This window comes from Myxocyprinus asiaticus, chromosome 16, assembly GCF_019703515.2.
Source record: "Myxocyprinus asiaticus isolate MX2 ecotype Aquarium Trade chromosome 16, UBuf_Myxa_2, whole genome shotgun sequence".
In the NCBI taxonomy this organism is placed as follows: Eukaryota; Metazoa; Chordata; class Actinopteri; order Cypriniformes; family Catostomidae; genus Myxocyprinus; species Myxocyprinus asiaticus.
Genome location: NC_059359.1, coordinates 32,904,759 through 32,929,226, shown reverse-complemented (window position 1 = coordinate 32,929,226; position 24,468 = coordinate 32,904,759). Strand labels below are relative to the sequence as shown.

The 24,468-nt window shown below is 36.0% G+C and overlaps 2 protein-coding genes and 1 long non-coding RNA gene across 7 annotated transcripts in view; 1 reads left to right on the top strand and 2 right to left on the bottom strand.

The window, feature by feature from the left end:
- LOC127453825 (protein PALS2-like) overlaps positions 1-10,649 on the top strand; it is a 40,769-nt gene extending 30,120 nt beyond the window's left edge. For all 5 annotated transcript variants that reach the window (XM_051720528.1, XM_051720529.1, XM_051720527.1 and 2 more), the window contains 7 exons: positions 152-283; positions 395-491; positions 881-952; positions 3,702-3,863; positions 3,975-4,177; positions 5,375-5,503; positions 8,309-10,649. In XM_051720528.1, the coding sequence (XP_051576488.1) occupies positions 152-283; positions 395-491; positions 881-952; positions 3,702-3,863; positions 3,975-4,177; positions 5,375-5,503; positions 8,309-8,485 (972 nt within the window). In that variant the 3' untranslated portion in view covers positions 8,486-10,649. The remainder of the gene's footprint in view (positions 1-151; positions 284-394; positions 492-880; positions 953-3,701; positions 3,864-3,974; positions 4,178-5,374; positions 5,504-8,308) is intronic.
- On the bottom strand, positions 1,022-3,681 carry LOC127453827 (uncharacterized). Its single transcript, XR_007899457.1, has 3 exons — positions 2,166-3,681; positions 1,928-2,066; positions 1,022-1,777 (listed from the first exon to the last, which is right to left on the bottom strand). It is a non-coding gene; the product is annotated as an uncharacterized LOC127453827 (long non-coding RNA).
- A 142-nt stretch (positions 10,650-10,791) lies between the features above and the next one.
- LOC127453826 (gasdermin-E-like) lies at positions 10,792-24,055 on the bottom strand. Its single transcript, XM_051720531.1, has 10 exons — positions 23,959-24,055; positions 23,153-23,394; positions 22,444-22,636; positions 19,201-19,369; positions 18,548-18,674; positions 13,140-13,256; positions 12,497-12,624; positions 11,959-12,163; positions 11,528-11,601; positions 10,792-11,404 (listed from the first exon to the last, which is right to left on the bottom strand). The coding sequence occupies exons 2-10, from the start codon at positions 23,358-23,360 to the stop codon at positions 11,174-11,176; spliced, it is 1,452 nt and encodes a 483-aa protein (XP_051576491.1). The 5' UTR covers positions 23,361-23,394; positions 23,959-24,055; the 3' UTR covers positions 10,792-11,173.
- Positions 24,056-24,468: the final 413 nt, after the last annotated feature.

The following is a 24,468-nucleotide window of genomic DNA, read 5'->3' as shown; positions in this document are numbered from 1 at the left end:
CAGTCTCTCATCTATAATAAAGTGTATAATTATAATAGCTTTCCAAAAGGAAACACTGATTACAGAGAATTTATTTTGCATGTGAGCTATGACACTGCTTGAGATGATTCAAATGGCAATAAGCAGTAATAACACATTCTTTGCCCTTCAGGTGTATCTGAAGCCACATTTCAACTACAATCCTGACACAGATAACCTGATCCCATGTAAGGAGGCGGGTCTTGCGTTCTTTAAAGGAGACATTCTGCACATTGTGAACAAGCAGGACACCAATTGGTGGCAAGTGAGCAGCAAACAAACCAGGATAATTTTCCAGATCTTTGTTTTGGTTTTTCTGTTAATGCTTGACATATTTCTGACATATTGAAGTCAAGTAGTTATTTTTGTCTTTCAGGCATGCAACATAAATGGAGGACGTACTGGCCTGATCCCCAGTCAGTTTCTTGAGGAGAAGAGGAAGGCGTTTGTAAGGAGAGACTTGGATGGGTCAGGTACAGTGTGTCAGTATTGTCACCGTTGCACCATATGTTTTTTATTATTATAATATTTTTTTAAGAACATTAGACAGCCTCTTTTCTGCTTGAAATATTGTAGATATTTTCTGTGATTTTAAAGGATGCCGGTTATAATTGTCCCCAGTTTTCAGAAATAGTCTAGTTATGGATTAAATCTCACTGTACATGAGAAATAACCATCAAGGTCATTTTAGTACACATTTTAAGGCAGGACTTTGGGCTATGTACATCTAGTATTCAGACACGTACAGTATGTCATAGTTAGCAAGACGTTGTACAACATACTGATGAGCTCATTCTTATTGTTTGATGCATTAATGTTGAAAGTACCAAAACTAACGTTACAGCTGTGGATTGTGTTCCAGGAATTCTCTGTGGGACATTAACTGGAAAAAAGAAGAAAAAGAAAATGATGTACTTGACAGCAAAGAATGCAGGTTAGACTTTATTACGGGGGCTTTTCACTTTAGTATTATGAACTAAATCGTTTTTATGAAAATATTTAAAATAATACATTTATTTTAATAAATATTAAAATGTAATATTTATTTTAATATAATAATGTAACAATATTAAATATAGCAGAAATATTATTATAGAATAAAAAAGAAATTGTTTAAATAATAGATTCACGCGTGATTATAATTAATAACCAAATCGTAATGATTTTATAGTAAATTATTCATAATATACAGCTCTGGAAAAAATTAAGAGACCACTGCAAAATTATCAGTTTCTCTGGATTTACTATTTACTGGTATGTGAACATTTTTTGTTTTATTCTATAACGTACTGACAACATTGCTCTCAAATTCCAAATAAAAATATTGTCATTTAGAGCATTTATTTGCAGAAAATGTCAACTGGTCAAAATAACAAAAAAGACCTCGAATAATGCAAAGAAACAAGTTCATATTAATTTTTAAACAACACAATACTAATGTTTAACTTTCAGAGTTCAGAAATCAGTATTTGGTGGAATAACACTGATTTTCAATCACAGTTTTCATGGGTCTTAGCATGCTCTCTACCAGTCTTTCACATTGCTGTTGGGTGAATTTATGCCACTCCTGACACAAAAATTCAAGCAGCTCGGCTTTGTTTGATGGTTTGTGGCCATCCATCTTCCTCTTGATCACATTCCAGAGGTTTCCAATGGGGTTCAGGTCTGCAAATTGGGATGGCCATGACAGGGTCTTGATCCGGTTGTCCTTCATCCACACCTTGATTGATCTGGATGTGTGGCATGGAGCATTGTCCTACTGGAAAAATTTATTTGGATTGGTTTTTCCAGCAGGACAATGCTTTATATAAAAAATCTTTATATAAATGTAAATAATTACATTTAAATACTTGTAAGTATAAATATATTATAGATTATACACCATTGAGTTAAAAAAATGACCACTCACAGGTGAAGCGAATAACATTGATCATCTTCCAACAAGGCCACATGTCAAAGTCTGTGTAGATTAGATGGTATTCAAACAATCATTTCTCGTAGTCATCGTGAATGCAGGAGAAATAGGCAGGAGTACAGACCTATGACAACTTTGACAAGTGTTAAATTGTTATGGCCAGACAACTGGGTCAGAGCATCTCTAAAATGGCAAGGCTTGTAGGGTGCTTCCGGCAGTGGTGATTACCTACCGACAGTGGTCCGTGGAGGGACAAACCACAAACTGGTGAAAGGGTGTTGGGTGCCCGAGGCTCATCGATTCATGAGGGCAACAAAGGCTATCCCATCTGGTCCAAACTGACAGAAGGTCTACTGTGGCACAAGTCGCAGAAAATTTTAATGATGGTTACGGGAGGAATGTGTCACAACACACAGTGCATCACACCCTGCCACAGACTGATCAGAGTGCCCATGGCAGTGGTATTCCCTGATGGCAGTGGCCTCTTTCAGCAGGATAATGCACCCTGCCACACTGCACGCATTGTTCGGGAATGATTTGAGAAACATGATGAAGAGTTCAAGGTGTTGCCCTGGCCTCCAAATTCCCCAGATCTCAATCTGACTGAGCATCTATGGGATGTGCTCGACCAACAAGTCCGATCCATGGCAGCTCCACCACACAACATACATGACTTCAAGGATCTGCTGCTAATGTCTTGGCTCCAGATACCACAGGACACCTTCAGGGGTCTTGTAGAGTCCATGCCTCGGCAGGTCCACGCTGTTTTGGTGGCACGCGAAGGACCAACAGTATATTAGGGAGGTGATCATAATGTTTAGAGCCATCGGTGTGTGTGTGTGTGAGTGTGTATGTATGTGTGTGTGTGTATATATATATATATATATATATATATATACATACACGCACACACACACACACTACCGGTCAAAAGTTTAGGGTCACTTACTCATTCTTTATTTTAATTTTTCTCACATTTTAGAATAATAGTAAAGTCATCAAAACTATGGAATAACATAAATGGAACTGTAGGAATTATGTTGTGACTAAACAAAATCCAAAATAAATCAAAACTCATTTTAGCATCTTCAAAGTAGTCACCCTTTGCCTAGAATTTGCAGACATGTACTCTTGACATTTTCTCAACCAACTTCTTGAGGTATCACCCTGGGATGCTTTTTAAACAGTATTGAAGGAGTTCCCATCTATGTTGGGTACTTATTGGCTGCTTTTCGAAGTCATTTTAGATTTATAATGAAATAAATTAATATGTTGTCACAATTATATTTTTGTCTACACAACTCATTTGAAACATTTAAGCATACGCCTTCAGATCAAAAGATTTTTAAGATCATGAGAAACATTTCAGTCAAGTGAACCCAAACTTTTGAACAGCAGTGTCTATATATATATTTAAGCAATGTCACACGAGCAAGAGTGCGATATGGCCCTACATTAGTGCCGGAATTATCGGCTGATATTAGCCTTTCACAGATGTATTGTATCGCCGTATATGTTTTCTGATAAGCGCAGATAGGATTTTTTTTTTAATATGATTTAAGAGTAATGTGGCTTTAGTATTATGAGCAAAATATATTCATAAATACATAATTATTCAAATATTTATTTGAATAATCAATTACTAATTCAGTAGTTTTATTTAATTACTAATCAGTTCATAATGAAAAAAGTACAGTATAGATATCTTCTTGAAGTGTTATGTGAAAATGATTTCCAAATTTACTCAACTTTTCTCTCTCTTTGATAGAATTTGATCGCCACGAGTTACAGATCTATGAGGAAGTAGCAAAGATGCCTCCATTTCAGAGAAAAACTCTGGTGCTGATTGGTGCTCAAGGTGTGGGGCGCCGAAGTCTCAAGAACCGTCTAATAGTGTTAAATCCTTTACGCTATGGAACTACTGTACCTTGTGAGTTTAAATCATGTCTATAAATAACACTTTACAGCTTTAAGTTAGCTGCCACATTTGTTATTTTACAATTTAAAAAGTCTCTCGTTTTGTTCTTTCTTTGTTTCTCAGTCACTTCTCGCCCTCCACGTGATGATGAAAAGGACGTCCAGTCGTACTGCTTTGTGTCCAGGGAGGAGATGGAGGCGGATATTAAGGCGAGTCGCTATCTTGAGCACGGAGAGTACGACAGCAATCTTTATGGAACCAAAATTGACTCAATCCATGAAGTTGTTCGCACGGGTCGCACCTGCATACTGGACATCAACCCACAGGTGTGTTTCTGTTAATGACAGAGAAAAGATGTTTGGGAAATTTCTGGTAAGGTTCAGCACAGTGAGGTCCAAACATGTGAGACCTCTAGTAAAAGTTTTTTTTATACATTTACTTAAAGGTTTTCATTACAAATTGTATAATCAGCAAAACAATTTAAGTGGAAAGTTGAATTGAAAAATTGACATGAATTTCATTATTCTTTTGTATTTGGTGTACTTCCCTTTCCTCATACTGGCATGGACTCACAAGTTTGTTCAAAATCTGATGATCTGTGCTATTCAGCAGCATGATATGAGAATGTTCCAAAGAGCATCTTGTGTGCTTCAGTGGAAGCAAAGAAATCTGACCTTTTTGTACAAAGACAATGTCACAAATTTTCATATTAGTTTAGTGACCTATAAATTGTGCAGAATCTTTTTTTTTTTTTTTTTTTTTAATTTGGAATGCCCAATTCCCAATGTGCTTTTAAGTCCTCCTGGTCACGTAGTGATTTGCCTCAGTCCGGGTGGCGGAGGACGAATCCCAGTTGCCTCTGCGTCTGAGACCGTCAACCCGCGCATCTTATCACGTGGCTTGTTGAGCGCGTTGCCACGGAGACATAGCGCGTGTGGAGGCTTCACGCCATCCACCGCGGCAACCACGCTCAACTCACCACGCGCCCCACCGAGAACGAACCACATTATAGCAACCACGAGGAGGTTACCCCATGTGACTCTACTCTCCCTAGCAACCGGGCCAATTTTGGTTGCTTAGGAGACCTGGCTGGAGTCACTCAGCACGCCCTGGGATTCGAACTAGCGAGCTAGCGTACTCCAGGGGTGGTAGTCACCGTTTACCACTGAGCTACCCAGGCCCCCAATTGTGCAGAATCTTAAATGTTTCTAATTCATTGTACATCATAACATTTCTTTTGTATTTTTATAAAAATTCTAAAACTTTGTTTATTTCCAGGTTTAAATTAGAGTTTGAATCCCAGATTGTCAGTGTGGTCTAACTTTTAGACCCTACTGTGTATACAGTGACTGTTCATATAATTTATTTCTAATAAAAAAAATGTATGGTAACTATGTATTAATAACAATATTATAAATGTGATTTAATATGTGGACAGTGAAGCATATGGTCAATAATACCACAGCTCTTCACAGTAGTTGAAGAAAAATATGACAGTTATTTTATAAACATGTTCTTTGCAGGCGCTGAAGGTGCTAAAGACTTCAGAGTTTATGCCATTTGTGGTCTTCATCGCTGCTCCAGAGCTGGATACACTACGGGCCATGCACAAAGCTGTGGTGGATGCTGGGATCACAACCAAACTACTGACGGTCAGCCTCATTTCTGTCTTCACACAGTTCAAGCACTCCACTCAATAGAGCTGTTCAGTCATGACGTCAATTTGTTGGCCAACCCGGGAAGGTTAAGTCGCCATGGATTCCATAAGGAGTTGTGAGGAAGGAGGGAAAAATGGGTTTTTAGCCGTTTTCGATGAATGAGTGAAATAACAACTGTGGTTTATTATTAACATGTTATACACAGTGTTGGGTAAGTTACTCAAAATAAGTAATTCACTATAAATTACTAATTACTACTCTGTAATCAGAAAAAAGTAATCAAATAACTAATTACTTTTAACTGACTTTCTAAAACACTTTTCAAAGAAAAGTTTTTGTTTTTTGGGTCAACACATTCAAAATAAGGTCTATATTTCCTCCTTGTTCATTGACTCGTTAGGGGGTGCGCACTCTTCAGCTGTCACAAAATGCAAACAGATGTACATATTAATTTAATTAAAGTTTAACATTTCCTCTACATATATAATATTATTTTAGAAATATGTAACCCAAGTAAAGTAATTAAATGTAATTAACTTAATTTAAAGTCAAGAACTGTAATCTGATACAAGAATTTGAAATGTAAAGTGTTACACTACTTTTTGTTCTAAACATTACATAGATTACTGAAATTACATTGTAATAAGATTACATCCAACACTGGTTAAAGAGTTATTTAAATTAACATCTATTCCTTAAATTTCTGAATTTAATTATATCAAAATGTTCATATTTGAAAATTGCAGCAACAACCCTGCTGTCCGCTCTTTGTGTACAGAACATGAATGCGAGTTTACGTAACTGATGAATGACGTATAATTCATTGGATAGTCCTTATGTGGCAACTTCTTAGGGACTTGCGTTTTTGAAGCAAGCAATGGTTACAAAATTCACTTTCGTGGTATGTCTGTGTGTAATTTATGTTGTTAATAATATTATTACTAAGTCATGTTAACCACATACCTTATTTTACTCATTAATCAAACACCACTATTCTAACAACTCATTAGAAATCCCTGAGGGTAGGGATGTGCCCAGAGCCAAATACCTTATTCGAAAATGCATGAATAATGACTTGAAAACAAATAACGAATTCATCTAAATAATGGAAACAATACTCGTTAGACTGATTGTCCTAGAAGTACAAGGATGAAGTGATATTTTAAATAAACATATCCAAAATTACAACAAACCTATGAATGTATGTCTGTGAACTGAAGTCTTAAATAACTAAAGTGTAAACCTTATGCACACAGTGTGATTTTAAATCGGATGGCTGCGGTCTCGACTCGGTTTGCAGTCAGTTTATTGTACGTGTCTCAGAAATCTGAGCTTGTCAAGAGTAACATTAAATTGGATACTATATCATATACATTTTACACTTCTTGAAATGTCTATCACCGATTAAGGTAATTATCTGGTTAATCCTTTATTCCCAAAAAAGTGTAAATGATCCATAGAGTGTACATCTATTCAGAATATTCCTCCACATGTGATACGGAGAAATTAAAACATGCTCGTTCTTTTTCTGCTGTTCTGGAAAAACTAGAGGCTTGCTCTTGCTATTTATTCCACTGCATTTCTCGAATTCTTCACATGTAATTTATAAAATAATGGTGTCAATTACATTAAAAAATGTGCACACAAAATCAGCCTCGAGTGTATCTTAACTTCACGGAAGACTACATTTATCAAAAATGGATGTACAAAATGCCCAGATAGTATACAATTTTTTTAATATTTTCAAGACATTAGAAAACAGTAAAATGAAATATATTGATATATTTTTATGTTTTATATTTCATAAATTAAAGAGATAATGCAACAAATCAGGACAAGTCAAGAACAGGATTCATTATTTTCACACTGAAATTTCATGAGATGCAAATGGCTGTCAAACACATATTGAGCTACACATACAGTAACACATAATCTATGCATGTGTATCTTATGTGTATTTTCTCAGGCATTTGTTGAGTCTAAACAGATGCCCAACTTGCATAATTTCAGTAGTTACACCCAAATGACAATAGTTAAATCATATTGTTCATGTGTTGTACTTGCTGTAAGTTAACTTTGATGTTGTTTCTAGGTCCAATAGCAATGTCAAATGAAAAACAAATCAATCACTGAAACATCAGTGCCACCTTGAGTAAGAAATAACATGTATATTATGTAAGTGTATATGCATATAAAATACTGATAATTCACCATTGTTGATAATTCATTGTTGCACAGAAAGTCAACTTGATATAGTATTTATTTGTATGAATATAATATTCATTTATCTTGTAATACACAAAGAAATAGATATCCTGTGATAGTAAACATTAATAGATATGAAATAATTATAAAAAATATAATTTGTGGAAGTGCAAAAAAAAAAAAAAAAAAAAAAACCCTGACACTCTTACATAAATAATAATAATATAATTAAATTATATAGCCTAATAATAATAATAGTAATAATAAAATATAATAATAATTATTATTATAAGGCATTTTATTTATAGAAACTATAAATGTAATGGTTACATTTAAAAATTGGTGTTTCATTTATTTTTGACGCACTTCCTGTTTAAGCCCCGCACACATCCGGTTCTATCCGAATACAGATACAAATAGTTTTACCATAGCAACAGATACAGATAATGGCTTTTCTGCACACCCCTACCTGAGGGGACCTATGGTTTAAAAATGCTAATTCTCTTCTGGGTACAGCTCTATAGACACCCTCAGAATATATACATGTATACGTATATACTCATACTGATGTTCTCATCTCATCCTGTCTCTTAGGAAACGGACCTAAAGAAAACAGTGGATGAAAGTGCAAGGATCAAACGTGCTTACAATCACTACTTTGATCTGACTATAGTTAATGAAAATCTGGACAAAGCCTTTGAAAAGCTGCAGGCAGCTGTGGAGCAGCTGAACACAGAACCTCAGTGGGTCCCTGTCAACTGGGTTTACTGAGTCACACGGCAGTCCAGACAACACATCACTATCAGGATCATTACCATCATCATCAGTGTCATTTCCATCATCATCATTAAAGAGAGACCGATATTGTTTTTTTAACTACCGATACAGATTATTTTTATATTTGTGTCTGATAACTGATAGAATTGAAAATTGGTTCAGCATATTTATTTATCATTATTGATACAATAATAAAAAATAATAATAATTAGATGACAACAATAAAAACATAATATGCATAATGAGTATTTGAATAATAGTAAGTATTATTATTAATATATATGCCATTATATTTAAGTGGTTTTGCAATCAAAATAGTCACAAATGTAATCTAAATTTTTGTTTGGGGCTGTCTTAATTATTAAGCTGAAAATGCTACATGAGACTCTCACTTGATAATGAATGGTTATTATGTTAAAAGTTACTTTACCTGTGAAAACCATTATTATCTTTTGAATGCACAGTGGTGTTGTGGCGTTGATGGGTGCCATGCTTTAGAGACCCATCAAATGGTGCCATTCATCGGTAGATCCGATAGTAAAGAACCAACAGCTGTCTAGGAAGAGAAGTGTGAATGTCGGTAAAAAAATATCAGTCAAATCAATTATCAGTGTGTCTCTTATCATCTTCATTAGCATCATTTTCATCTTCATCACCATCACAATCATCATCATTCATTGGTCAGTGGCACAAGATCACATTGAACTTCCTGTGCAGGTGCCACCTGCTGGTCCAGGCCAACCCAGTCACTATGCAAATGTACACTAGACATCCAGTCATGACATAAGTTAAGTGTACTTATTTATTAACTTTTTTTCTACCGACTAAGCGTGTTTTAAGAATGTTACTCGGAGAGAAAATGTTGATGGAAACAAATAGGAATTTTTGGAATTAATTGTCATTAAAACTGTAATTTTCCATATAAGCTGAATTGCAGTATTGGAAGCAGTGGTTTGTTGCTTTTATTTTAGTGTTACAAAAGAAGTGGTTTACAGTGCACGTTTCATCTCATTGATATATCTGAATCTTTTAGAAACATGCTATCATGTAGTTCGGTCACTACAGGATGTCAAAGAATTTGAGCAGCTTTATAGTTAAGCCAGCTTCTGACTTGCACACATTATTTATTAGTGTCATCCTTTTAGCCTATTGGATTTCGTTTTAGTTTTAATTCAAGTAACGCTATGAGTAAGCCAATTTTAACTTGTCATCACTTTTAACAGTTTACTGTTGCTGAATTCTATGATATGCATCATGTTGCTTGTCAAAATGTACAATGTCCTATTGTCCTAGTATGCAGAATCAGCACTGTAATTAGCTTACTGTCTATAACACTGCCACAAAAAATGTATTTTCACTTGAATATTGAATAGATCAGCTGTCATAATCACAAGCAACTTGATCTCTCAGATTTCTAACTCTTAATTACTTCTAGGCCATATTTAGTGATGCACGTCTATATGTGTACTAGACCCCGGAAATCGGAATAGAAGTCCATAGCTCAGATTGTTCCAATGTCATTTACAAACCTGTATACAATTTTTATCTAGTGTGCGTATTCACTTGAAAATTCTATATTTTGCAATACAGAGAGTTGTATTTTCTGAAATTAAACTGCTGTCTAATAAATGAATCTTAATTTTGGTTCACTTTTTTGTTTTGTTTCACATATGCCAGATATTGTAGTTACATGGCATGTGCAATACTGGTCTTATGTTTACTTAATAAATGATTGAATATTACTGAATTTTGAGGGTAATTATGAGAGTCTAAAGACGCATTATCCAATTAAAAAGTAATTAATTACTGAAATCTAATTACTTTTTAGTAAAAAATGTATTGTAATGCATTACATTTTAAATTATTGTAATGAGATTAAAGTTACTGACTTTCAATTAATCACTTTTAAGTATGTTATAGGGTTATGCTTATGTCTAATATATTATTTATGTAGAATACATGAATTATGATCCCGTAACAAGTCATTGTGAAGGAGAAATGTGAGGTGCTGAGTGTATCTTGTGTGTAACAATGAACAAGAAAGAAATATAGACATTCTTTTGAATTTGTTGAGCAGAAAAGTGTTTTCGAAAGTAACTTTAAAGTACTAATTATGTCACAGAAAAATGAGTCACATTTCTAATTAAAGTAATCTGATTACAATTTTAGCGAAATAATTAGTAATTTGTAGTGGATTACTATTTTTAAGTAACTTAACCAACACTGAAAGACAATGATTTGTAATCGTGGAGGACTGATATGTAAGTTCAGGGATTCAAAATATACAAAATAGGCCAAAATATGATGTAAACACACATTTTGATTTATTTCACAGTGTTAGATCACCAAGTCCTTGAAATTAATATCACTTTAAAATATCACTAAAGAATTTGTAAATATTAAGTACTATAGTATTTTAACACCAGTAGTCAGTAATTGTTTTAAATATATAAAACAAAAAAATTAACAAATATTCTTAAGGCCATTTACATTTATTCTACCATGCCATTCATAAAACAGTTAAAAGGTCACTTAAATGATCCTTGATGTTTGTCTTGTCCCAGAGAGTACATCAAGAAAAGAAAATATACTAAGACACTGTGCAAATTTGATTGTCCACCTGCAGATATTGCCCATAACGCCATAGGTAAGCATTTCCTTTGCTCCGCTGCTGTACTTCAATCAAACAGGGGGCGCTATAGATGCCAATCCCTTAGCTGCAATGCACAGCATGAGAGGAAGGCGATCCTGTGTCTTACTGATTTCTGTCACAAGTGAATCCTTCTCCTTATGCAGGGTCACATTACAGCAACCGAAGAGTTCAGTGATTTTCTTGAAAACCTTCTCATCAGCTAACACAGACAGCCCATTGTCTTTCAAAGACGACTTCTTGTTTGAAGCCATATTTTGCACCTGTAGGACAACATTGAAGTTACTTAAGCAGAGACAGGAAGTCCCTTTTCTTACATTGTTATTTGACCACATTTAAATATTAATTATTTTGAGAGTACTGTTATTTAGTTTGAGCACACTTACAAGATGGATCAAAGCCTGCAGGGTTGAATAACTGCAGCAGGATTTGAGCACAACCAGGGTAGAGTCAGTCATCTCTATATGGGACACAAAGGGTGCAATTGTTTATGAGAACAAATGTCACTTTTTTTTTTTGGTTTTTTTGTTTTTTTTTTTTTACACCCTAACTGCAAGTGTTAAGTGACACTGACAAACAATCCTCAGGAAAATTATATTGATTCTGGACTTTAACACTACTAAATTCTCAGAGCTGTTTAGTGTCATATTTTTTAGTGGCATATTTAATGAAGGCGGGTTGTAAAAGTTTAAAACTTTATAATAAACTACTATGTATCGAAAACTAACATTAATTCATGACCATTTTTATTTTAGGTTACATTTGGAGTTAGGAAGTAAGGAAGTATGCTAGCCCTCGATAATTTTAAGGGACTCACCTTCTAAAGAGCTGATGAGCAAGTGGGTGGCAGTGAGAACGGTGGGTTTTTGCCGCTGTCCAGAGGGGTTTGACTGTTTGGTAGGATTGGTTCCAGCAGCAGCCTTCTGTACAAGCTTCAGCGTGGTCTGCAGAGCAGGCTTTAGAGCAGCAGTCTCATCGAACATCCTCGGATCAGGCTGTCTTCCACCACACAGGTCCTCTAGCTGCGAAAGGGGACAAATAGGTCCAGAGATGTCCAACAGACAAGCCTCTAGAATGTAACTGTATATCGCAGCATTATCATTTGTCTTCACTGAAATTACTGGAAAAGCCAAACTGTTAATTAGAGGGGTATGTCAACATATTTCTGCCCATGTAACATAGCTAAAGATGTCATTTATATCCTGAGAGATCCATGAAGATCAGGGAATATATGCTACTACATTTGCTTATTTCGAAATTCTTAAGAAGTAGTAGAATGCTAATACATGTCAACAAAGGCATTGAAGTTCTTTAGGCTAAGAGTAAATTATCCAAGTGTCTCTGTCCTCACTCACTGCATTCTCCAGCAAGCTGATGGCTGCACTGTTCTGCAGGAGCAGAGATATCTGCTTGAAGAGAGCAGACCGCGTGCTGGCCGGGAGTTCAGACAGTACCTTAAACTGGCCCTGTAGTCCTTCAAGCTCTGAAGAAAATTAAAAAGTTAATTAATCATTGGAAACGCATCTTGATCAACCACTATTTTGGTTTTGAGGTACCATTATTGCTACGACATCTGACAAGTTTCCATTCTCCACAAGTTTCCATTCAACTTTATTGAGCAAACCAAAAACACTACTAAGGGCCATTCATACAGGACGTGTTCATGCAGTTCTGCGCTGTTTTTAAATAATTTTTCCATGTAAACATGCACTAGAAGGACAATTTTGACTATTTCAGTGTACCTGACTGTTTCTTCAACTTCTTGCGCCATGAGCACTGCATTTTTTAGGTTTTTTAAACTTTTTAAAATACATTTTTTAAATATATTTAAAAACCACACATAAAAACAGAAAGCACCAGTGTCTGTTCAATAAACACCCAACAGACAGACTACTGCATTCCACATCCACATTGTCGTTTTCATGAAGCCCAATTCTAAGGCCACAATTATTAAAAAATTTCTTTACAAATGCATTCCCATTAAGCCTGTGTTGTTACCTTTCTGCAGTTTGTTGCTTGTTTTGACAGGTGAAGCACTAACTAAAGCTGCATGCTTCACCTTCACTGGCCCATCAACCCCAAAACCACCTTTGACATCTGGCAGTAGGCACAGCTCTAGAGAAAAGGAAAACAGTCTGATTAAATCACTGACTAATTATATGGTCCTCTGTAATACTTGATTCTGAGTGGTCAATCACAGCTTCTGTGGTCAAATATGTCTGTATAATGACCACTAAACTGAATGTTTGACTATTGTTCCTGGCAAACAATCTCCTATAATGTGATAGCTTCATGTCTGTCATACCACCCTGTGTTTTTTTTCTTACATAATTAATGCATGTAGAATCAGTAGACAATAAATCAACAATAAAAGCAATAAAGTGTTTTTATTAAACAATATCACACAAGTAAGTGTGCTGTATGTACATCTATCAGCATGGCTGTGATTTGGCTATAGGCTCGAGGCTGCAGGCAGTGTCCAGCAGGTAATCACAGCAGTGCTTGTAGATGAACAAAACAGCACGAGTGCGAGTGTGATATTTAGGCTTGGGGTCGATGTCTTTTTCCCGATGATTATCGATATATATATATATATATATATATATATATATATATATATATATATATATATTTTTTTTTCTAGATATAGATTGATCTGCTTGTAGCACAATAGTCTTTTTTTCTTTTCAAACATTTTTCTTAACACAACTTTGGTAAAGTGTGCACAGCAGGGTAAATTAAAGGGGATCGCACACCGGACGCATCTGGCGGATGACATGGCACGTTCTAAAGTTCGAAACAATTATTTTCTGCGAAGGTACACACACGCCACCAATGCTCAGCGTCAAAATTTCTGAAGTGGAGCACAACATAGTTTTCCATTAATTTCGACCCAAATCAATATCAAAGGACAAAGATGATTTACTCTAGCCATTGCTGAATGATATATTGGTATATGTACAGTTGAAGTCAGAAGTTAACATACACTTAGGTTGAAGTCATTAAAACTCATTTTTTAACCACTCCACAGATTTCATATTAGCAAACTATAGTTTTGGCAAGTCATTTAGGACATCTACTTTGTGCATGACATGAGTAATTTTTCCAACAATTGTTTACAGACAGATTGTTTAACTTTTAATTGACTACAGTGCATCCGGAAAGTATTCACAGCGCTTCACTTTTTCCACATTTTGTTATGCTACAGCCTTATTCCAAAATTGATTAAATGCATTATTTTCCTCAAAATTCTACAAACAATAAAAAAAACATAATGACAACATGAAAGAAGTTTGTTTGAAATCTTTGCAAATTTATTAAAAATAAAAAACAAAACAAACAAATCACATGTACATAAGTATTCACAGCCTTTGCCATGACACTCAAAATTTAGCTCAGATGCATCCTGTTTCCACTGATCATCCTTGAGATGTTTCTACAACTTGATTGTAGTCCACCTGTGGTAAATTCAGTTGATTGGACATGATTTGGAAAGGCACACACTGTCTATATAAGGTCCCACAGTTAACAGTGCATGTCAGAGCACAAACCAAGCCATGAAGTCCAAGGAATTGTCTGTTGACCTCCGAGACAGGATTGTATCGAGGCACAGATCTGGGGAAGGGTACAGAAAAGTTTCTGCAGCATTGAAGGTCCCAATGAGCACAGTGGCCTCCATCATTCGTAAATGGAAGAAGTTTGGAACCACCAGGACTCTTCCTAGAGCTGGCCGCCTGGCCAAACTGAGCGATCGGGGGAGAAGGGCCTTAGTTAGGGAGGTGACCAAGAACCCGGTGATCACTCTGACAGAACTCCAGCGTTTCTCTGTGGAGAGAGGAGAACCTTCCAGAAGAACAACCATCTCTGCAGCACTCCACCAATCAGGCCTGTATGGTAGAGTGGCCAGATGGAAGCCACTCCTCAGTACAAGGCACATGACAGCCCACCTGGAGTTTGCTAAAAGGCACCTGAAGGACTCTCAGACCATGAGAAACAAAGATTGAACTCTTTGGCCTGAATGGCAAGCGTCATGTTTGGAGGAAACCAGGCACCGCTCATTACCTGGCCAATACCATCCCTACAGTGAAGCATGGTGGTGGCAGCATCATGCTGTGGGGATGTTTTTCAGCGGCAGGAACTGGGAGACTAGTCAGGATCGAGGGAAAGATGAATGTAGCAATGTACAGAGACATCCTTGATGAAAACCTGCTCCAGAGCGCTCTGGACCTCAGACTGGGGCGAAGGTTCATCTTCCAACAGGACAACGACCCTAAGCGCACAGCCTACAAGATAACAAAGGAGTGGCTCTGGGACAACTCTGTGAATGTCCTTGAGTGGCCCAGCCAGAGCCCAGACTTGAACCCGATTGAACATCTCTGGAGAGATCTGAAAATGGCTGTGCACCGACGCTCCCCATCCAACCTGATGGAGCTTAAGAGGTCCTGCAAAGAAGAATGGGAGAAACTTCCCAAAAATAGGTGTGCCAAGCTTGTAGCATCATACTCAAAATGACTTGAGGGTGTAATTGGTGCCAAAGGTGCTTCAACAAAGTATTGAGCAAAGGCTGTGAATACTTATGTACATGTGATTTTTTTTTCATTTTTTATTTTTAATACATTTGCAAAGATTTCAAACAAACTTCTTTCACGTTGTCATTATGGGGTATTGTTTGTAGAATTTTGAGGAAAATAATGAATTTAATCCATTTTGGAATAAGGCTGTAACATAACAAAATGTGGACAAAGTGAAGCGCTGTGAATACTTTCCAGATGCACTGTATATCACAATTCCTTTACATACACTAAGAAAACTATGCATTTACGCAGCTTGGAAAATTCTTTAGACAATTAGCTTCTGATAGGAGGAGTACTGAATTGGAGGTGTACCTGTGGATGTATTTTAAGACCTACATTTAAACTCTGTGCCTCTTTGCTTGACATCATGGGAAAATCAAAAGAAATTAGCCAAGACCTCAGAAAAAACCTCCACAAGTCTGGTTCATCCTTGGGAGCAATTTCCAAATGCTTGAAGGTACCACGTTCATCTGTACAAACAATAGTATGCAAGTATAAACACCATGGGACCACACAGCCATCATGCCGCTCAGGAAGGAGACACATTCTGTCTGCTAGAGATGAACGTAGTTTGGATTCAAACTTGTGACTCCAGGTGTGGTAGTCAGTGCCTTTACTTGCTGAGCTACCCAGGCCCTGACATTTCACATTCTTAAAATAAAGTAGTGATCCTAACTGACCTAAGACAGGGAATGTTTTCTACGATTAAATGTCAGGAATTGTGAGTTTAAATGTATTTGGCTAAGGCATATGTAAAGTTCTGACTTCAACTGTATCTTTCATATAGCCTACACAATGCATTTTCAGTTACAAATATGCCGTTTTGTGGATTGACAGCTTGAATGAAATGCCTATTCAAGGCTACGTACAGAGAAACTGCATGATAAACATCTCCATTTCTAATCTTTCAGTTTGTGCAGTTACACCAGTTTCATACACTAACCTGCAAACTCATCAATGTCACTTTGTTCATTCTTGAAGAAGTACAAAAACCTCCTCATTAAAGCAGTTTATTCAGCGTCGGGAAGGCGTCCTCCATAGACATCCATTCAAAAAGAATTGTCTCTTGTCTCCTCGCCAGTGTACCAGCCATAGAATGTCTATGGGACCGATGCGTTTTGCTATGCTATGCTAACCTTGTAGGCTCTCCCTTCAGACAGGCTCTGGTGATACCTTTCCTGACTGCGACTGGCTTCAGTAAATGGTATTTGATCCTTTTGTAGTCTCGCAATGCTATTATGCTAGACTGTTAAACAAAGGTTTACTCAACTGAGTGAATTGGAAATCACACAAATTAGGCTTTTCATTTAAATGTCAGCTTATTTAAATATATCTATGCCTCAAAAATATATCGCTAAAATAACGTGCAGACCATTAATCGATTTATTTCTATGTTTATGACAACCCTAGTGATATTGCTTTCAAACAACAGTTCAATGAACTGAACGAAGTAAACAAAAGTAAATAAATCAACGAAGTAGGGAAAAACTAAGCCACATGAATGCCACACTTTAGAACTAATAATGACAGCTCGGGCTGTTTCTAACAAGTTATTGGAGAAACAAGGACGTGTATGTGTGTAAGAGAGAAAGAGAGACAGACAGAGTGTGCGACTTCCTGCGTCTGTTACTGTGATGAACAGTAATGCTACAGCTGTTACTTTACCTCTGTTCCTCAGCTGTGGTGTGGTTATAATCCGCTCAAATCCTGGAATAATGCTGCCATGTGTGTTATCATAATTATTTCACTTACGTTCAAGGGTTTTGTTGTCGTAGAGAAAACATGGAGGATGCCAGTTTCAAAAGCGTATGCAAATGTGTAAATTCTTGTATTTTTCTTGAGAAACTCTTATTTTGACACCGACACAGAAAGCGTTCTCTCCTTTGCCATGTTGATAGGAAACTTGTTTCAGGTAGGTGCCCTGAGCGTGTTTGATTACTCTGTCTGTTGCGACTCTCAGCGGTGATCGGCAGTAATGCTGAAGCAGTTAGTTTTACTCTATTTCGCAGCTTTAGTGTAGTAGTAATCTGAGCGATCATGGAGTGAGCGACAATTCCAGATAACTTCAAAGAAATTTGGGCACTGACAATACAGTTTGTCAAGGTCAGTTCAACTCTCTCATAGCACACACAAGACAGTCTTTTGTCACCACCTGCTGGTTTAAATCTTAATGTCACAGGGATGAATATATATTCACACATCTGCAGTTCTGCTCTACTCTTACATGTTAGTTTGGAACGCCATGAACACAAGCGGAGTGATGCAATCAGAAAAGCAATGTGAGCTATCAGCACTCTTGGAACGCCTCTCGTCCACTCAGATTCGAGGACCGGGACTAACTGTTGTATAATAAGCAATAACAAATTTAATTGATGGTTAAATCAATAATTGAATCAATGTTGAATCAAAGTAATAGTTGAATCACTGGTTAAATTAAATCAGTAATTAAATAGTAAAGTAAATACAGAATAAATAAAGGTGAGATTTGATTTTATCCATCAAGAAATGATTGACTCGCGAAAAGTGGGCATGCCATACCAGGACGGAGCCAGGCCGAAAGAGTTTGTTATTTGCTAATGTTTAAATAGCTACCTGGCTTTTGGTTAACATTATCATTAGTTAACATAACATTATAAACCATGAAGCCTAAGTGATGTCAGCGGAAAAGTCATTTCAGTGGATGCACAGGCAATTACATTTTGATTGATTTTTGTCTTTGGAATAACATGCACAGTTGAATCATTTACACTAAGACCAGGAATATGCATTAAGAAAGAAAATAAGGTATATTTTGATTTCGTGTTGACTTTAAAATAAAAAATGCACTGTTACCGTAGTGCCCAGTGTGATCAACCTCTAGCTCAATCACGCCGTAGGCAATGATGGTTTTGGGGGGAATGTTAAGAGACACATTACTGTCATTGTCCACAACAGGCTTCCCTTTGTCATTGACTGACACCTATGGAGAAACAAGAGAAGCAGGATAGTTTGTGTAAGACATGATATATTGATGCAATGCAGTGAACTCATAGAGGAGACAGCAGGCAGGTCCTGACATGTCACCTTGGAATGTCGCTACTGGAAAATGATACGCCCAAGAATACGTCAATGCAAAAAAAAAAGGGTGTGTTATTTTCTTTGTCAATATAAAGAAGAACAATATCCCTAAAGGGATAGTCCACCCAAAAATGAATATCATGTCATCACTTAGTCACCCACATGTTGTCCTTGGAACACAAAAGGAGATGTCAGGTAGAATGTTGGCCTTAGTCACCATACACTTTTATTGCATCTTTATTTTTTTCATTCAAAGAAAGTGATAGTGACTGAGGCTAACATTTTGCCTGACATCTCCTTTTGTGTTTCACAGAAGAAAAGGTAATACAGGGTTGACACAACACAAGGGTGATTAAACGATCACTTCAGTAAATATGACAGCTTTAGTTAGAGTCAGTTGTTTAGGGTATTTCCATCTCAGGCTGCACCTTAATCTGCTTATTGAGGCCGAACATTCCAGTGCAGATGCCTCTCTCTTGAACCTCCTCAGTGACTGTGCAGAGATCAGTGGTGATGATCCGTTCCTTCACTACTGCCAACACCTCCCTGTGCTGCTCTCGTGTCTGCTGAACCAGAGAGTGCCGCAGGTCCAGAACTCTACACAAACCACAAGCAGAGCATTCAAGTGTGACTTGAAGTATGTCACAAGACTTTTTTGTCCAACATGTTTTCACCTATACATGTAAATTTAAAACAGAAAGAGATGAAGAGTGAAAATGTGAAGTTGTTAACTTAGAGTAATTTCTATCTGATCTAACCCTTAAATTATTTTAGTTGGTGTAACTTTATGTAGACACTTATTCTATACATCCTGAATACATATGATTGTACACTTTATTATTATTTTCTAACAAGCTTTTAAGCATATTTTCAACTTGTGTGACCCCGTGAACACATGCGTGGATGTTGTATTTTGGCTTTGCTATACGCAACACAATTTAATTTAAATTGACAGATCTCAATTCAGGAGACTCTGTGAGGTCAGTAAAGGGTTAAACTTTCGACATACAGAGTCATGTGACAAAACAACATGGCGCGGATCACAGTGGAGTTTATCTTTGGGAGAAACGCAACAAAAACTACATCTGGTAAGAAACATAATTAATGTTTTACACTGAAACCTGTTTGAGTCAAATGATTAGAGTCTCTACTTTCATCCGATATGCCATTTTGAAAATATTTACGAGCAATTTAACGTGAAACACCACAGTGGTAAACACAATGTACAGTACAGTGTACAAAAGCACAAGGTTTTCATTAGAAATTTTATATTTACTGTGCTATAAATATATTTAAATTATTATATACATTTATATGGAGTTGAAAGTGCGTTGCATTTCAAACTGTTTTGAGACCAGTGCAGACTAGTGATGGCAGAAACTAAGCTTTCCAAAATTTCAAGTCAATTGAACCATATGCATCTGAAAAATTATTCACTGTTTCGAAGCTTTCGAAACACTGCACGCTGAGGAGATCTTCTGGTCACAGGTGTGTAATGCAGTGAGAACTTTATAAACATTTATGCTTTGACAGACTGTGCAATAAACATCTGAAAACTAAATGTTATGGTAATAAGTTACACTCAGGTAGTGTGGTATTCAAACTCACACATCGAGTGGTTTAGATTATTTGACAAGTGTGTTAACAACTACACTATGCAGCATTTCTAGAATTGTGAAATTGGCTGTACTAATTTTTTTTTTTTTAAAGTGAAGTCATGTACAATAGTTGAAATTCCAGCTTCACCTTTTGTAAAACAAATAAATCTCTTTAAATATCACAATATCTATGTCTCTCTTTTTTCATAAACACGTTTTGATATTTTTTTCATCGGGAACTCAACTCAAAGTGATTGACAGGGAAATTAAAATGACTAAATTCAAATCAGCAACTCTTGTTTGAATCAGTTGGATTTTATGGATCTAATTTAATGCTGCTCTGACACGATATCAGTTACAGCCTGCATTTAACACTGATTCAGGGCTTAAAAGTAAAATCAAGTTATTTGTGCTTTTCCCAGTACACATTGTTCCAAAGCAGCTTTACAGAAAATCAGCTGTGATGTCTGTAGCATCTCAAAAACATGAATAACCAATACTCCTGAATAACCAACACTTATGAAAACATAATAAACAAATCTGACTTTCTATAGCTTGGTATTATTCATAATTTTACAACTTAGTCCTGCTGTCCACATACTGTATGTGGACATACATTTTTAGGAAAACTATTTGCTATAGAGATTTTTTAATTTGTTTATTAGGTGCTACTAGTTACAAATCAAAAAGGGAAATAGGAAATGCACAGCAGTCATGCTCGGGTTTCAGATGGTTAAAGAAAATAAAAAGGTCAAATTATCTGGTATTTTTAAGAGACTTACTCACCATGACACACAGTCATGAGGGCCTACAGGGGGCCTTTCTGTGATTTAATATTTTATAGTTTTCTTGTCACATAACAAAATGACTTCCTATCACTTGGTTATACCACACTAACTTTGATTTGGTAAAACAAAGTGTTTCAACTATTAATATTATTTTAAAACAAAACTGCTTTATTAATTCTTTAAGAAATAATAATGAAATATACTGTATAATGCCAACCGACAATTTTTTATTTTTATTAAATCACTTCTTATAATTTCAGGACAGTTACACCTTGACTTTTTTAAGCCCCTCAAAAATGTACAAAGTGTAAAATATGTTCATCATAGAAAAAGTGTATTTAAGTCACTGACATGTATGAACCTTTTCATTTTGTTGTTGTTTTACAGATTAATATGTCTATAATATATGAGCGTACCATAACTGAACCATATAACAATGTTATCTCATATTACTTAGCATAGAATATTTTTTACAGACTTAAAGGAATATTTCTGGTTCAATACAAGTTAAGCTTAATTGACAGTATTTGTGGCATAATGTTGATTACCACAAAAATTTCTTTAAGAAAAGGCATAAATCAAGGTTCCAGTGAGGCACTTACAATAGAAGTGAATGGGGCCAATTTTTGGATGGTTTAAACAGAAATGTGAAGAAATAATTTTATAAAAGCACTTGTATTAATTCTTCTGTTGTTTAAATTTTAATTTTTATAGTCGTTTTAGGGTTTTTTGACATTACATTGTCATGGTTATGAAGTTGTAAAATTAGCTATAACTTTACACAGAAAAGGTTAGTAAGTGATTTTATCACACTAAAATCATGGTTACACACACATCCTTTTTGTCTTGTGGTTATACTTTTGAAATAGAGAATTTTAACGTTAAAAAATCAGCCCCCCATTCACTTCCATTGTAAGTGCCTCACTGGAACACAGATTTTTGCTTTTTTTTAAAGAAAAGGAGAAACGAGTCTAAATTAATTTTTGTGGTAACTTGTATTGAACCCGGAACGTTCCTTTAAAGCCTGAAACTCACATACAAGAAGGGATGATATTTTGAGGATGATTTCATTAGTAAAATGGTTATAAATAAAACAGGAATATTAACACACCACACAATGCGCTTTCACTTCCCCAATGTTTATGTTTACCAAAGCCAGTATATGTCTCTACTAGTATGGGTTAGATTAATTTAAGTTTAAACCATATTCGTTAACAGTTACTGTATACTGCTCACAGACTGAGCTCAGCATGACAGTGATGCATTCATATGGTCAGTCACTTACCTAGATTTGGAGTTCTGTAACAGCTTCTGGACATCCACCTCCTGTTTCTTAAGGTTTCCAAACAATGACTGAAGTTTGGTCGAGCCGCTCCCCCCTAAATTAAGGCTCCCGGGCCCAATTTCTGCTTCAACATTTCCACCTGCGTTGTCCACGACTTTGCCACTATAGGTCAGAAAGTCAGTCTCAACCACAACTGGGAACAAAAAGAACAATTTATCATCAGCTCTTACATATACACAAACAAACAAACAAACAAACAAACAAGAGATTCAAGCTGGTTAATTCAATGACAAAAAGTTGGTTAATTTGATCCAAAATGGAAAGAATGAGTTTCTGCTTTATTAAATGATTTTCAAAAGGGAAATGTTGTCAGATGAAGCTCACTTTTTTATTCACAATCTATAGCTAAATACACACACACATACTGTAAACATTTATCTATCTAAAAGGAAACCTTCCCATTGACTGAACTTATGTTCTTTAATTAAGCTTATAATTACAACAGAATAACCCTAAAATACTAACTTGGACATTTAGACTATTTAGTCTCTGTATGAACAACTTTGTCATTTTGAAAACCCCTTAATAAGGGATTTTTTCTCTCTCTCTCTTTCAGATTTAACACATATTTAGGAATTGTATTTTTAATATTTACATCAAAAGTGTGACAAAATTCAGAAACCCACACACTTAAGGGGTTGCTCTGTACCTGGACTTATAGGATCTCCAACGAGAACATCACTTAGTTTGAAGTCTGTTGGCCGATACTTGGGCCTCTGCCAGAACCAGAAGCGGTAGCGCTTGATGACCAGAGCCAGAGGAACCAGACTGTCCGAGTCGTTCAGACGGGACACAGGGATCAGTGTACCATCAGTGTCTATCTCAGAGAGCAAGTTCTTTGTGGCTTTGGCGAACATCTCTGAAACTATCAAGGAGGCTTTAGTGGCTCAGCTGAAAGAAAAAGCACAAAACTGGCATTACTGTATTTAATTTTTGAGCTACTTCTTCTAGTGTTGTGTTCTGAATATGGAGAAGCACTAACAAACAGCAATAACAAAAAAAGCTACCAAAATATCACTTTTATGGACAGACATTTAAGCATTATCATGATTCTTTGGACATGTGCCACCTGATAAATCACTGTAAGGTAGCCTACTTTTTGTATGGGTATGTATACTTTCAATATATGATTATATACATCATTTCAAAACATTACTGATGCTGCTAGAGTCAGTTTTCAATGCTGAAAACGGATTTTCTGCATTCTGACAACACTAAATGATTGTTATTCCCATACTAATAAACTGACACCCACCGATACATCTTTTAAAGTGTTACATTGTTGTCCAGCACACTATGCGGAAAGGATGCAAAAAAGCAGCGATATTATTCTCTCTCCTAATCATTTCCACTCTTCACAACAAACTAACAAAACGTACATTGAATTAATGTTAAAGTAAACAATACAACTTGGAAGTCAAAATAAAAATGTGTGAATAAATATGCAGCGTTTACCGTCTTCTGCTTGCGTCTCTTATTTGTCTGCAGACAACAGCCACAACTAAACAACAAAAAGGCTGCGCGTGATTCAAATAAAACATTACACAGCCGCTTTGCCCCGCCCACTTGCATTTCATTGGCTTGCTTCCACAAAACGATCTTTTTTTTCTTGCTGTATGGACTGTCAATCAAAGTTTGTTTTTTCTCTTGAGAGAGGTGTACTTTCCTGTTAAACATTTACTTAAATACCTTGTCAATAAATCATGAGCATAAAGATTTTGAAATTTATTTGACAAAAGATAACAAAATATGGCAAAAAGCACACTACAATGTAATTAATAGCTTATTTGTAGCAGGGACTAAAAACGGTTCAAGGAACGGAAACGAAAACCAAAAACGAACAAAATTTTTAGCAGAATGTAACCAAAAACCAGAACAAAGTGATTTTCAATTGTTCCGGAGTGAAAACGTTATTTTTAAATGCTGGTAACCGGTTATAACCGGCTAATTTTGTTCAGATAATTT

Excerpts from the sequence above, each read along its gene's own strand:
- LOC127453826 (XM_051720531.1), bottom strand. The coding sequence starts at position 23,360 with ATGTTCGCCAAAGCCACAAAGAACTTGCTCTCTGAGATAGACACTGAT. Across the intron at positions 13,257-18,547 it reads TGATCACACTGGGCACTACG|AGCTGTGCCTACTGCCAGAT; the intron begins GTAACAGTGCAT and ends CCTTTTCTCTAG. Across the intron at positions 11,405-11,527 it reads TGCAGGCTTTGATCCATCTT|GTGCAAAATATGGCTTCAAA; the intron begins GTAAGTGTGCTC and ends GTTGTCCTACAG.